At 34.9% G+C, this 16,581-nt stretch overlaps 1 protein-coding gene across 1 annotated transcript in view; it reads right to left on the reverse strand.

Moving 5' to 3' along the window:
* LOC148943043 (small glutamine-rich tetratricopeptide repeat-containing protein alpha-like) overlaps window positions 1–15,888 on the reverse strand; it is a 32,411-nt gene extending 16,523 nt beyond the window's left edge. Inside the window, exons 1-2 of the mRNA XM_089102237.1 lie at window positions 15,630–15,888; window positions 8,146–8,300 (exon numbers count right to left, since the gene is read on the reverse strand). Coding sequence (XP_088958363.1) covers window positions 8,146–8,300; window positions 15,630–15,860 — 386 coding nt within the window. The 5' untranslated portion in view covers window positions 15,861–15,888. The remainder of the gene's footprint in view (window positions 1–8,145; window positions 8,301–15,629) is intronic.
* Window positions 15,889–16,581: the final 693 nt, after the last annotated feature.

Below are 16,581 nucleotides of genomic sequence, written 5' to 3' on the forward strand. Positions count from 1 at the left end.
GCCCTGCGAATATAAATCTGTATTGCTTTAATGTTAATAAAATATAAGTCTAAAATAGGGAAAAAATCCTTTTTAATATACAGTGTATAGAAATTCACAAAAAATACCAGATATTTCGGTCACGTATACAGTGATCGTCATCAGTAGTAAAAGTAAAAAAAAGCAATTTAAAACAAAAGTTTATATACGAAATCAAATATAACTACATATTCTTTAATTCTCTAATTCTTTTCAAAGCAAAGGCGGAACCTAGCCTCTTTGACCTTCTTTGATTCGGTTCATTAGCGTTCAATGATATAAAATTTGGACAAAGGTCAACTACATTGGGTGAATTGAACTTTACTCTATCAGATTTTTATAAATTATCATAGATGGAGTTCAGCCCAAATTCACCTGTATCCCGATTCAAAGCAATATTCTCGAATAAGATTTTTTTTATTTTAAGAGTTTCATGAAAATTTTTGCTTTAAACCCCGATCCCTAGAAATCAAAAAGACATTCTCGAACAAAATTAATTGGTCTGGAAAAAAGAAAATATGTTCTGAAAGGGCTGAAGTAAAATCTTCAGATTTAGAATCTTGCTTTAAAGCATCTAATTGAAAAGGATTAGAGAATTAAACGATATGTAGTTTTATATGATTTCGTATATAAACTTTTGTTTTAAATTGTTTTAGTTTAGTTTTACTACTGATGACGGTCACTGTATATGGGACAGAAATATCTGGTATTTTTTGTGAGTTTCTATATACTGTCTACTAGAGAGTATTTTTTCCCTATTTTGAACTTTTATTTTATCATCATGGAAAGGCAGTGTGGTCTCCGAAATTATCTACGTCATGTTTAATGTTATTATCTTGGTCCTTTGCAGAAGAGACAAGAAGGTGAAAAAACATAGCTTAAGAGAGCATTTTGTGTGCTCACGATATATTGCTCAGCCCTAACTTCATACATGAGAAGTTCAGGGTTGTTAAGCGATTTATAAAACTGTAACAGCCTCAAGATTCTAAAGATAATCTTGTTTCCAAATACAGCAACTAACCCTTTTTATGTTTTCAATGGATTGGTTAGACTTGTAAGTTTTGGACTGCATACTTAAGGGTTAGGTGTGCAATGAAATATATTTCAAATAATTATGGGAATTATTTCAAGATAGAGTATAATTCCCTTTTTAAACTGGGTAAAATATTAACAATTAACTAAAAGAGTGAAATTGTTTAATGATGACAACGCCAGATGCATTGAATAATTCAAAGCACCTGGGGTCTGACGGGACACAGAATCTTACATCACTGGGGAGAATAAAAAGAATTCATCGTCTTTGTGATAACAATAATTTTTGTAACGAGGATCTAAACATCGAAAAGTAAAACCGCGAGCGACGCGAAGCATAGCGAGCGGCAAATTTTTGGTCCTTTAACAATGCCCTTGCTTGCCATAGATTTTTTTCTCGAGCTGGTGGCAACCCTGAACAAGCCACTTAGGGCCAAAAGAGCCGCACACACTCCTTCTCTAACCCAATCTATTCAAAGCCTACACTTTAAACCCTCCCATGAAGCTATTAATTATGACCACCTACCTTATTAAGGAAGGTTTTTCGTTGGCCCCAGGTGGATGACCAAATAGAACAGTCTTTAGAAATCTGTCATGCATTGTCCATAAAATGTAGCCTTGCGACCTCAATCTTTATTTCATTATATCCCTAGAAAGTCGTCAAAGGCCAATACAGCTACACACGCTCCTCCTCCACCCCAGCCTATTTAAAATCTCACTCTTTACCCCTAGCCTGCTTTTCGTTTGGCCCCAGGTAAATAGCCACAAATGATGATGATGGCCAAAAAGAACAATCTTTGGCAATCTATCATCCATCATCTGTGAAAAATATTCCGCCTATCTCAGCCTTTCTGACATTACAACCCTAAAAAGTGCGATAGAGCCATATTTTTTGGCATGAGATTTACAGGCCAAAAGGATTGACAACACCAAGCTAAACTACTATTATTACTAAAAACTCATCAAAGGTCAAATCCAATTAAGGTTGACACAGCACAGCAAAGTTGTATCACTTTCTTGGCTATATTTACCTGGATAGATAGATAGATAGATAGATAGACTTTTATTTTCACCAAAATCTTCATGGCACTGCCAAATTTCTTTGTTATAGTCTGATTAAAAAGCATCAGTTACATTATACAAGGATAGACGCATTAACAATTCAATGCTTAGCATAAAAAAACACTAATCAATACTCCTGATTTTCGTTGTACAAATTTACAAAACCAGGTATAAAACTTTTCGCTAACCGCTGATGGGCACAGCGTACCGGCTGAAGTTTCTCAATAGGCACTGCAACCCTGCGCTGGAGTCGTTTTGTTGTGGATCGAGGGGAAGGAAAGGGTTTTGTGAATTGGGTGGCTCAGAGATTTTCTTCCGAAATCCATGCAGAGTTTCTCTCTTATTTTTATTCAAAGTTTGCATTTTAAACTTTGTCAGCTGCTCTTCATACGACATTTTAGCCGGCTTTGAAACTATCATTAGAGCTCTTTCGATCCTGGCGCTTTGCTCAGTAGTCAGTCCAAAACGCCATACATGAGCTGCATATTCCAGAATTGGGCGAATAAAAGATGTAAATGTTCGGAGGAGGTGGTCTGGAGGGGCGCCATGTTTCGACATTCCCCTTTTTTACTAGACTAGATGTGCTTGCTTCCCATTTTAAATCACTGGTAATAATAACTCCCAAGAGTTTAACTTTCCTTACTTTAAGAGAATCAGAGATAGTGGGTAGAAAATTTGGTTCAGAAGAATTTAAAAATGAAAGAGTTAAAATTGAAGATTTACTGTCATTTACTTTCATATTTGAACTGGAAGCTTTAGTCTTCACGTTATTAATTAAAATTTGAGCTTTGCTACATTCATTTGCTTCACAAATTTCTCCAAGGGTAAGGTCGTCAACATATTTGAAACTAAAAGGTTACCTCCTCCTCAATGAAAGCGTTGTGACACACAAATCAAGCTGAAGTTCAAAACAATTTATTATCCATTATACACATATCTGACAAGGCCTCTGGAGAGACAAGCTAAACAGATTAGGTGTAGAAAGGATAAAATAATACATAGCAATGTGAAAACACCAGTCCGTCCAAAAATTGGTATGCTTAGTAATGTCGAATTCTATATGTTGTTATATACTTTGCTTTAGAATAAACCAATAACAGTAAGCTAAAAACTATGAAAAACTGAAAAGATAGATCACTCACATGTTTAAAATATTTATTCTAGGGTTGAATACGAATTAAAATGAACAGTACCACTGGCAGTGCAGCATTACCCAGCAGAACTAGTATAATTCGAAATTAGCTTAGTTTTAATACATTGAAATCCAGATTTGAATTACAGTTCAAAGTTTATTACAACCTGAAATTATATGAATCCAGACAGATCCTTCAGTTTCTAAACTAAACTGTGCTGAATATAAACCAGATAAGGTTAGCATAAAAAAAGTATTTTCTAATCAAGACAAACATAAATATTATGCTTTATTGACTAGAGGGGCTCTTTCATCCTTCCCCCCCCCCAAAAAAAAAGTAAACAAGGAACTAATGTTTACAATATATAAAAAAATCAGTTACAAACGCTTCTGACAAGACGAGTATCCCGCCGGCGGAAAGTTGGCCAGAATTCATCGAAAGCAAGATGACAGAAAGAGAGGAAACGGATAGCCTGAGTCGGTGGGTGGTCGGCGAAAACCTTGCGGAATTCCCTCTAAAGGAAGAAGATTACAAACTACTGCAGCCTTTCACAGGTGAGGAAATATGGAATTCGCTAAAGAAGATGAGAGGGACCTCAGCACCAGGAGTTGATGGCATCCCAACAAGGCTCTGGAAGTGGTCTAGGGTATATTTGTTGCCTTTGTTATCAACGTTATTTTCAAGTGTCCTTAGCAAGTTGGTCTGGCCTCAACAGTGGAATATTTCAATAGTTTTACCACTTTTTAAAAAGGGAGACCGAGCATTGCATAAGAATTATAGAGGGATTCATTTAGGAAATAGCCTTAGTAAATTATTTTGTTAAGTGTTAGTTGGCTAGATTAGATAGTTGGCTTAGAGAATCAAATAAGTTAATAGAAATTCAGGCAGGGTTTCGAGAGGATTATAGTGGGGTCGATCAGATATTTATTTTGTATGGGCTTATTAGGAAGTATATGAAGAAAAGGGATGGTAGGCTATACGCAGCTTTTTTGGACCTGCGAGGTGCGTTCGATGAAGTTTCACGAGATTTGTTAGTAGAAGGACTTATAAAGTTAGGGCTGCCGAGACGTTTTGTAGGATTGGTTGTTAAAATGTATTTGGTTATTAGAATGGTATTTAAGGTAGGAAAGTCTTACTCTAGGGCAATTGTCAGTAGGTTAGGGGTTAAACAAGGCTGTACAATTTCACCTAGGTTGTTTTCCCTGTATCTTAGTGATATAGAAGATTATATGGTAGGGCAGGGAGCCCCAACTCTAAATCTGTCTGCAATGCAGGTGTTCGCTCGGTTATTTGCGGATAATATAGTATTGGTGGCTAAAGATGGGCCTGACCTTCAAAAACTGCTAGGAATGGTGTCCTCATACCTAGATGAGAAGCGTTTGGTCCTAAATGTCACAAAGTCAGTAGTTATGGTATTTCGACGACATGGAAATATAGAGGAAAGGTTTAGTGTAGGAGAAGAAGTGCTTAAAGTAGTTGAAGATTTTGTTTATTTAGGATGCAAGTTTACTTCAAATGGTAGGTGGAAAGGGCAAATTAATTATTTAGCTAGTAAAGGTCTTAGGACTATATGGCTAGTTTTAAAGAGTAGTGTTTTTAAAGTAGGCCTGACAGACCTTAGGCTTCAGAAAAGAATATTCCAGACTAAGCTAGCTTCCGTAATGTCTTTTGCAGCAGAGGTGTGGGGTATGGAGAAGGCGGATAAGGTAGACCGGTTACAGTTGATGTATTTTAAGCGGTTAATGGGGGTTAGTGATAAGTTTAACCATGTAGTATTAAAAGGTGATTTAGCTTTGTTATCATTAAGGGTGGGAGGTTAGTGCGGATAGTAAATTATTGGGAAAGGATTATAAATCTGCCTAGTAAGAGGCTAGTAAAGAATGCATATGAGGAGATGCTAGTAGATGGCAGGAAAAGTTCTTGGCCAAACCGGGTTAAAGAGACTATTGATAGATGTGGTTTTAGTGAGTATTGGAATGAGGGGAGGGGGCTAGGTGTGGAAGGGGGGCTAGTTGCAAAAAAAGTAAAGGATAGACTAATAGAGCAGGAAATTCAAAGGTGGCAGAATCAGAAATCATCCTCGGCGTCTCTGGGGCTGTATGGGCTGGCAAAGGAGGTTTGGGGGGAGGAAGTTTACTTTAAAGCGGGGATGAGTAGTGAGGATTTAAGATGGGTAATTTCAGTTCATGGTAATTTTTTGGGTATTGGAGAAAGGAGGAAATATATTGGGAATTATAGGATTAAAAATGGACCTTACCAGTGTCCTATGTGTGGAGAGGAGGAAGATCTTATCCATTTTATGGGTACATGCCAGGAGTTAAGAAATTTGAGGAGGGAAGTGTTTTCAACAGATTTTGGAGGGGTTGATTGGCTTGAAAAAATTTTAAAAAGTAGAAATTTTGATGATTTTAGAAGGTTGGGTAAATTTGCAAGAGTGGGTATGGCACATAGAGAAACTTTTTTGATGAACTGTGAGTAATTTATTGTGTTTTTTTTGTATTTATTTTTGTTTTTGTTATTTTGCCATGGCCCGAAAAGGCTTTTGTTGCAATAAATATCTATCTATCTATCTATCTATCTATATAAGCTGTGCAGAGGCTAGATTAGTTATTTCCACAAAACAAACAAGGAGAGAAATCCAGTTCTTTTTGGAACCTTATTCTTAAAAAAGGTTCAGTGTAGCCTTCAACAGCTGAGTCTTTTTTATGAATTTTTCTTTGGGGATATCACCAAGCACGAATAAAAAATACATTTTTGTTAGTTTTTAGTAAATTTTGAGATAAAGGTGTTGTTAAATATTGTTTCATGTATTTTTATTTTACTCTTTAGAAAAGATGGAAGAAATTTTTCACATCTCACTCTAATGCAACAATTCATAGTTCATGCTATCTTACTAGTAAAACCTAATACCAAGGCCATACACACTCCTTTTTCAGGAGCCAATATCTATAGCACCACTTATACATAATGAATCACATACCTGAGGGGGAGTGGTATACCTAAGGCATATGTCTGTTTTGCATGGTCACGAGCTCCATAAACAAGTGTAAGCTTCTAGAGCCTAAGAAATGTTGTAGTTGTTGTTTTGTAACTTCTTTTGTTAATAGAATCAATTATTAGCCTAGAAGTTTTCAACTCATACCTCTCTTTCCTTTTTATTTTGGAACGATAAACATTTGAACAGCAAATCAGCCCTGCAGTCTACAGATAAGCAGGAGCTACTTTAACTGGTATCTGTTAGCACCAGTACCATCAATTAGCATCCTTATAAAAATATTAGCACCAATGACAGAGTCTACACTGTCCTGCTGCCTACATTTCAGCAGAGGGATTAGCACTAGTACCAGTAGGCTAATTAGCACCATAATAAAACTATCTGCACTACAGACAGAGTCTACACTGTCCTGCTGTCTATGCTTGAGCAGAGGAGTTAGCACCAATACTAGCAACTAACATTATTATAAAATAATTAGCCCCAATGACAGAGTCTACACTGTCCTACTGCCTACATTTCAGCAGAGGAATTAGCACTAGTACCAGTAGACTAATTAGAACCATAATAAAACTATTTGCACTACAGACAGAGTCTACACTGTCCTGCTGTCTATGCTTGAGCAGAGGAGTTAGCACCAATACTAGCAACTGACATCATTATAAAATAATTAGCACCACTGACAGAGTCTACACTGTCCTACTGCCTACATTTCACCAGAGGAATTAGCACTAGTACCAGTAGGCTGATTAGCACCATAATGAAACTATTTGCACTACAGACAGAGTCTACACTGTCCTGCTGTCTATGCTTGAGCAGAGGAGTTAGCACCAATACTAGCAACTAACATCATTATAAAATAATTAGCCCCAATGACAGAGTCTACACTGTCCTACTGCCTACATTTCAGCAGAGGAATTAGCACTAGTACCAGTAGACTAATTAGCACCATAATAAAACTATTTGCACTACAGACAGAGTCTACACTGTCCTACTGCATACATTTCACCAGAAGAATTAGCACTAGTACCAGTAGACTAATTAGCACCATAATAAAACTATTTGCACTACAGACAGAGTCTACACTGTCCTGCTGTCTATGCTTGAGCAGAGGAGTTAGCACCAATACTAGCAACTGACATCATTATAAAACAATTAGCACCACTTACAGAGTCCATACTGTCCAACTGTCTTCACTCCTGCAAAGGAGTTAGTACCAGTAATTATCAACAGTACCAGCAATTAGCACCATTATAAAATAACTAGCACTACTGACAGTGTCTACACTGTCATACTTCAGCAGAGGAGTTGCTTTTGCTGGTGCCTACTAATACTATTACAAGTCTATTAGCACACTTGATAGATCAGCATTACCCAGCATAACTTCAACAGAGGAGTCTTGTAATGGCACCTAATAGCACCAGCAATTAGCAGAGGTTAATAGTTTTACCAGAAGTTACTCTTACTGGTGCCTGAATTTTCTTTGTTGGATAATGAGAAGAAATTTGTTTTCAGCCCAAATATTCTAAAGCTTTGGAGAGCTGTTTAGCCAGATCATAGGGGAGAGCCCCTCAAAATAAAATTTTTTCAAACAGTTTATTCACATTTACTGGAAAAAAAATTCAAAAAACGAGGTACTTTATCTCAAAGAAGTATATAGGTGAAGAAACTTCATCTAAAAAAAGGGGCTACAAACGGATGCTGCATCAGTAAAATGAGGCATCAAAAAAGGGCACCATGTATTTAGCATGGGGGCTACACACAGAGGTTCTTTTTTATTTCTGTACATTCATTGAAAAAATCTCAATACATTCTTGTATACAACTATTCAGCAATATTACTGCATTCTCCAATGGCAGTATTTAAATAAACCCTGTATCGCATTTTAAATATGAAAAGGGGTCTCACATTGTATAACAATTGATTGCATCAAGGAATCGTCCAGCCTTCATCAGATCATTTCCTTCTGTCTTTAATCTTTCTGCTTCTGCTTTGTCAGCTTCTGATGCAGGCTCCTTTTTTAGCTCTGGTTCCTTCTTCACTTCAGGTTCATTTTTCAATGGCTATTAACAAAAAGATAATATATGAAACCACAAATCAAAAATATACATATGATATGGATAAGATCTGTACTGAAAATCTGCTCCAAACCCAAATTGTTCAAAAAAAAAAAATCACATTTCAAACAAATCATGTACCACCCAGTCTCATAGCTGCCCAATACTGGTATTTAAGATTTTTTTTTTCAACAAACAGGGGTTTCCAAAACCTAGAGTAAAAATAGGCAGACTCAAACCAAATACAATTTTTTCTAGAGCTAAGACAGGTGGTCAATACACCTGTCTTCTAAGCAAAAGAAACAGGAAAGGGGTAGAGGCATGAGCTTGAAGACACCTTTCCAGGCAAAAAACTCTGACTTCATTCCTGAATGGTTTGTTTCCCAAACACAACTATTTTCCAAGAAAGGTCTAGCAGAAAGCCCATACTTTAGAACTTTACTAGGAAAAATATTAGTAACTTTCTTGCCAAGAGGCTCTTCTGAAAGAAACAAAGAGAAGTACCATTCACTTCTCTAATGAATACTCTCTCCAAATATAATGGATACTACCTTGAAAATTGCCCCCCCCCACCCTAATGTGAGCAGTTGCATCTCTAAATAATATGTGTTCATTGCTTGAATCATTGCATCTCTTTACTTAATAGGCATTTTATCCTTGACGTGATCTATAGCATCACATCATTATACTTTTTGGGCAAGTATTTGGTCTTGGACATGTACAAGACTATCTGACTTAACCTTACTGTATGACTATAGTTCTATCCTATGATGATAGACTATCATCAAGAAGTGAAAATAATCATTTTTATACAACTCTGCAAAAGTTGTGCCAGCTTTTCATCTCACATAAACTATCTGTCTTAGTTTTTCACTAATTAGGCTCTCAAGTCTTTCATCACTTTGACCAAGTTGATTCACAACATGTCCATCAGATTCCTTAACCTGATCTATAGCATCACATCACTATGAAATAATATGAACCTTTTGGGAAAGTATTTAAAAAAAAATGATTTTAAATATTAAAATCTCATCAATAGAAACTTTCAATAGATTATGGTAAATATCAAGTACCCGACTGTACCTAAAGGAAACATGCTAATTTACATAAGCTTAGTAATGTTAGATTCCTTATTTGACTCTTTCCATGAATCATAGTTGCTTTTCTGACAATCCCCCATAATATCCCAGATATATCCCTGGCATATACACAAAACTCAAAGAAAACAATGAAATTCTTACTTCATAATATGCAGCATGATTCTATCAATCAGATTATCATATTCCCTTCAATTATTAACCATATTTTAAATAATATTTGATATCCAACAAAATCCTAAATTTTCCTTCAATCAGATATGGTGAATACTGTTGATGGGTCAAGAAACCCATAAACAATGAAATAAAAAGCATCAAGAGATACAAAACAAGGGGGGAAAATATCATTTATGGCTATAGGCGATCTGGGAACCCCAGGGAAGGGGGGAGAAAACTGTTGTAAATTATCAGACAAATGATGTATGATATTTGGAAAGCAAATAAAATGAGAAATCTGATGGTAAGCTACTACTTTTATTAGTGCTTTCTTTTAGTTTTGTGTATAGGCTAGGCCTATCTGGTCCCATTAGGAGGAGAGGGGGGGGGGGGTGCAACTGCCAAAGTAGCAACCATTATGCTTCCTTCTCTTGAGAAGGAAACAATATAAATTCTGGAAACCACTGAAAAACATTCTGAAATACTTACTTATGTCATTTCAAATGCAGACTGTTTCACTTCACCCTCCCCCACCCTAAATGGGCAAACATATAGCGAAAAATGTATATACTCATTGTCTTTTTCAATAGTGATTGTTTCTTCCTACTGCTTGTTATCTGGTGACGGTTAAATTAATAAGAAGAAAAGAGTATTGATATTGAAAATATAATGAGTATATATAATTTAAACTATTTATTTCTCCATTAAGGGGAAGGGTGGAACTGAAGCATTTCTTATTTAGATAGGTAGGTGTTTCAGAATGTTTTTATGAAGCTTCCAGAATTTTATTGTGTTTCCTTTTGGAGAGTGGGAGCACTAAAGTGATACCAACAAGAATGTGACAGTTCTGCTTGAGGGACTTCATGGTATCTCAGAAAGCAGACAAGTTCAGTGAATAGACAAGCTTGGTTGTCAAAACTAAAGTGTGACAAAAAAAAACTGTAATTTTCTGTTTTCAACCTCTTTCTCATTTATTTCTCTAATTTTTTAAAATATAATGTACAATTTAAGTTGTATAATATTTTTTCCCAAATTAAGAAATAGATTTACAAATTTATAAAACCATAGGCTATAAATCAGGATTGAGCAAAAGCACAAAGCTCAAAACATTCTTCAATACAGCCTAAATTTAGGGGTTGGCCTATCCAGAAGGAAACACTACGAAATTTGGAAAACAACTTTAAAACTTTTTGAAGTACTTACTTATATTGTTCCTTAAAGTGCATCAATTTACTTTACACCTACCCTCTCCAACTGTGCAAATGTATAGCCCTTACATCTGCCAGTGTAACAGCCTTACATTCAATCCATGTGCCATAGATTTTCCAATTACTTTTTGCCATTGATGTTGCTTGTTTATCATTAAATTGATTTGAAGAAGAGTTGCATATGGAAAATTTGTTTTGTATGTACAATTCAGGGTATATATTTGACCATCAGGGGGTAAGGGTAAAGTTTATTGATAGACTATGCCTTAAGGACTTATATAAGTATTTTAGAATGTTTTAAAGTAGTTTTCAGATTTTTATAGTGTTTCTTTCTGTGGTAGCCAGCCACTAAAATAGTACATACTTTTCTTATAGTCTATTTAAGCAATAGCCTAGATGTATTCCTTGAAGTTTCATTTTTTAAATGGAATCTTAAAAGATTGTCAAACTTCAGTGCTCTTTGAAGGGGAAAGAGTGGAAGCGAGTATTTCAAAATTCCTTCCTTATGGATTACTTTAGGCTCTGATACATTCCCCAGAGTTTAATTTACCTAACTTAACTAGGCTAGGGTTATACTCTGAATACTCAGTCAGTGCCTAATTATACACAGATATCCTGATTAAAAAGTATCTTTCCTACACTTAGACAACAGGCTTCTAATCTTAGACATTGTGCTTATAGATTCAGACAATTGAGATTGGCTGACTACAATCTTGGAAATTTCTGGTTTTAAACATATGAATTTAGACAAAAGTCACTACCACAGACTAGCCTATTCAAATATAAATATTCTGTTTTACAACAAACCTTGGATTAAATTAGTCCAAGATTGACTCTGTCTACAAATTGAATATGCTTATGTTGTTTTAGCTTTAAGATTGAATGTCCAAGATTGGACAGCATTTTCTAAGATTAGGCTCAAGCTTTAAATGCATGTCTAAGATTAAGCACTGCTGTTGTCTATCATCATATTTGGAATTGAGAATGTTGTATATTATTTAAATATTCAAGCTAATCACATATTTAGGCATATTAAGAAGATTTTTGACAAATCCAATGGCAAAACAATCTACTTTTGGTAAATTTGTAGTTTTCAACATAATTTACCTAGAATGAAAGTGGATACATCACTTAATGCCTTTTCTTCTGTTTTTTTCATAATTCAATACTTGTTTTTGGGGAATATTTTATTTTGAGCTTTTAATGGGGCCCCAAAAGGTACAACAGCCTATAGCAGCCAAAAGTTTAAAACATGTTTCTGACTGGTGAGAAAAGTGTCATTTACAGCTGAGGCAAAATTCAAGTTTAGCTACTTCTTGCTATCTTTGAAAGGGGTTAGGTTATGAAAATAAAGCTTTCAGTAATGAATACAGGGCCAAAAACATACTCTGGGAAGGTATTTCTAAGCTTCTATGTTAACCCTCTTTGGATTTCTACATCTTAGAAATTTGCCTACTTGACAGGTCTATTGCCAATTGAAATTTTGATGAAACCACAGCTAATTTGGGAATGGTTGGCCTAATTATTATTTCTATTTAGGCTAGTCTTAATAGTGATTTTTTTAAAATGGGCTTGTAAGAATTTTTTAGAAGTGCCTGAAGCACCTGAAACTGGTGTCACAGTAAAACTGATGCCATTTTTGAGGGGCTTCTGGCTCTATTCCTGAATCAGCTGTAAATACCAATTTTTTCTCATAGGCCTAGGCCAATTTTTTTAGAAACTTTTTTTTTAACTTTTGGTTAGCCTACTATGGGCTGTTTTGAGCAGTTTAGGGCTCAAAATGTAATTTCCCCAAAAATGAACATTGAATTAGCCAAGGCTATGAAAAAGCATTAAAAGAGCATCAAATGACAGCCTATAGGCCTATTCACTGTCATCCAATCTAAATTATGTTGGAAACTGCAAATTTATCCTACTTCCTAGGTGGTATAATAGAGTCTTTACAATAATTTGATGGTAAAATTGTACTTTAGCTGTTCTTTTAGGAAAGGGGTTAGGTTAGGAAAATGAAACTTTCAGGGATAGGTCTACAAGCTAAGGTTTGTCCTGGGAAGGTATTTTGAAGTACCTACCTCCACTCCTTCTCTTTCTAGAGGGTCCTGAAATTTGCCTACATGAAAGGTCTATCACCTATTGAAATTTTAAAAAAACAACATTTTACCTTAATTTTCAGTTATCAGTTTCTTTTTCTCTGGCTTTAGTTCTGGAAATGCAATTCCTGTTATTTGAGTAGAATTTTAAGCCATATCAATGTTTGTTTTTTTCAAAATTTAGGAGATGTATTTGCATATCTTCAAAACCTTAGGCCTATAAATTGGGATTGTGCAGTCATGAAGCTCAAAATGATTTTGTTGTACTTCATTAAAGCAGAAGATCTATTTTGCAAGGTTTCACTTTTATAACCCACAATTTTTAAAGGTCATCAAAGGTCAGGACCCTCTAGAGGGAGAAGGAGTGGAGGTAGGTACTTCAAAAGGTAAATATTTACCAAATCATATTATTGAGTTATGACTAAAGTGAATATACCACTTGATGCCTTTTTTTATGCTCTTTACAAATATAATAATCATTTTTTCCAAAATAAATTTCAGCCCCCACCCCTATATATACCAATTCAGGGTATATATTTGCATATTAGGGGGGTGAGGGTAATTTTATTTCTGATGTAAATGAGGTAAGTTTAAAATTTCCCCCCACCCATCTAGTGTGCAAATATATACCCTGAATTGGTATATATAGGGGTAGGGGCTAAAATTCATTTCTGACAAAAATGATTATTATTTTCATAAAGAGCATAAAAAAAGGCAGGTAAATTTCTACCAAATCATATTATTGAGTTAGGAATAAAGTGAATACACCATTCGATGCCTTTTTTATGCTGATTACAAATATAATAATCATTTCTATTGGAAATGAATTTCAGCCCCCCCCCCTATATATGCCAATTCTGGGTTAGGTTAGGTTGTAGAAATATATACCCTGGATTGGCATATATAGGGGGGGCTGAAATTCATTTCCAATAGAAATGATTACTATATTTGTAATCAGCATCAAAAAGGCATTGATGGTATATTCACTTTATGCGTAAGTCAATAATATGATTTGGTATATATTGACCAAGAGGCATTGAGCGGTATATTCACTTTAGTTGTAACTCAATAATATGATTTGGTAAATATTTAGGTAAAGTTCTACCAAATCATATTATTGAGTTAGGAATAAAGTGAATACACCATTTGATGCCTTTTTGGTACTTGTTTAGCCTTGTGACACCTGATAAGGAGACATGTTAAGAAAACAATTCTTACTTTAAAATATGTATAATGATCCTAGTTCTTATATTATCCAACGGGAGAACCTTTATCATCAAGTCTTTCCTCTAAAAATCCTCAAAAGAGAAAAAGTTTCCAAATATCACCACATTGAAAATTCAATGCTTAAGTCTTTTGAAATTGCCGCTGTAAACTGCCGCCAAATAAGTTGTTTTATAGATAGCGTTTAGCACGTTTGTCAAAAAACGTGTTTAAAGAAAAAGTAGTGGTAAATTGAAATTATAGAAATAATTTTTATATTATTTCATTTCTTTTCAATTCCGTGCATTTCATGTATTTTTGCCACTGCTCATTAAAAAAAAAGTATTAAACAGACAGGCATGAACGCTAAGAAATTCCGTGCATCTTTTGTAACCTAACCTAACCTGATAACTTCAATTCAAAATCAACAGATTTTTTATATAATTTTTTTTATATTATTCTTTTCATTATATTATTCTTTTCTTTTCAATGCTCTGCATATTTTGTATTTACGCCACTGCTCTCTAAAAAAAAAAAATATTAAAAAGACCGGCATGAACTTATTTTTAGAGGAAAGACTTGATGATAAAGGTTCTCCCGTTGGATAATATAAGAACTAGGATCATTATACATATTTTAAAGTAAGAATTGTTTTCTTAACATGTCTCCTTATCAGGTGTCACAAGGCTAAACAAATACCGCCTTTTTTTATGCTGATTACAAATATAATAATCATTTCTATCGGAAATGAATTTCAGCCCCCCCCCTGTATATGCCAATTCAGGGTTAGGTTGTAGAAATATATACCCTGAATTGACATATATAGGGGGGAGGGCTGAAATTCATTTCTGACAGAAATGATTAGGCTACTATATTTGTAATCAGCATAAAAAAGGGTATCAAGTGGTAGGCTATATTCACTTTATGTGTAAGTCAATAATATGATTTGGTAGAACTTTACCAATATTTACCCTTCAGAATACCTTCCTGGGACAAACTTTAGCCTGTAGACCCATTCCTGAAAGTTTCATTTTCCTAACCTAGGCTAACCCCTTTCCAAGATAGCCTAGCCAAAAGTACCTAAAGTAGAATTTTACATAATTTAACTATTAATGTGGTGATTAGCTGTCCTAAGGTCAATATCTATGAAATCATATTATTGAGTTAGGAATAAAGTGAATACACTATTCGATGCCTTTTTTTAATGCTGATTACGAATATAATAAGCATTTCTATCGGAAATGAATTTCAGCCCCCCCCCTATATAGGCTATACTTAACCAAACCTAACCTAACCCTGAATTGGCCTATATAGGGGGGGGCTGAAACTCATTTCCGATAGAAATGCTTATTATATTCATAATCAACATAAAAAAAGGCATCAAATGGTGTATTCACTTTTGTCCTAACTCAATAATATGATTTCGTAGATATTGACCTGTCCTACTACTGCATAGCCTATACTAGGCTATCTTACACTAGCCTGCTTTCCAAGATCAGCCAGTCTTCAATTTCCCCAACTTAAATTTAACAAAAATTTTAAATATTCAAAAGCTGATAAGCTACATAGTATGGTCCCTACCAGTTCATTTTTAGTCACATTGTGAAAAATATCTAAAAGAGACTGTGAAACAGAAAGGGCAGATGCTTGATCAGCAGTGAGACCAAAAGCCCTTTCTAAACACTGAGTTGCTACTTCAAGTCCCTCTTTGGCATCTTCCGAAAGACTTCCTATGCTATTTTGTTCTGCTAAGAACTGGACTATAGCAAATGCAAGTCTTTTGACAGAAAGTTCAACAGGGACAGGCTCCATTCTACAATTCTTTTAAAAAATTTTGATGACAAGCACTACAATTTGAACAGTGTTTCCTATTGCTATTTCAAAGAAGCCAAATTTATAAATGAGCCAAATTACGAATTATAACGATCCCGGCTTAAATTTTTTAGTTTCAGTTTGAATTATTATGTTTAGCTGAAAATATCCAAACTGCATCATTGGAACTTAACTAAAACTTTAAGCTATATCTATACTTTTCAGGTAGGCTTTGCCTAATGATATCCAAATGGGAAACCAAAGTATAACTGACAAAGCAATCAGGGTGAGACTGGTTCAAGACCCCGACATCCTCCCCCCAGTTGCGCCAGTTGACGAAAATGTAGGGGAGGATATGTAAGTGTTACTAAAATGTTTATGAGAATTTTTTTTTTGTTCTTTCAATTTTTTAATAAAATAAACAAAAGGCCTATGTATGCAAAAATATCATGAAAAAAGGCATTCATCCAAATCTAGGGGAAAGGGGCAAAAGATTCTAGGGTGAAGGAAAAGGGAAAATGTCAACTAGATTTTGAATTTTGTTTTTAGGGAAACTGTTAATATTGTTATCATCTCATGAGAATGAAAAGTAGTGAGCAGGGATGATACTAGCTAAAATTTTTTTGGGGGGGGGGGGAAGTGATTGATTTTACCTACTGGTTGTTCATTTATACTGACTGTTCTCACCACTAATTAACATAATGTACATTTCTAATACAAA

Source organism: Artemia sp. Qi Xiang Cuo, chromosome 16 (assembly GCF_049724085.1).
Source record: "Artemia sp. Qi Xiang Cuo chromosome 16, ASM4972408v1, whole genome shotgun sequence".
Lineage (NCBI taxonomy): Eukaryota > Metazoa > Arthropoda > Branchiopoda > Anostraca > Artemiidae > Artemia > Artemia sp. Qi Xiang Cuo.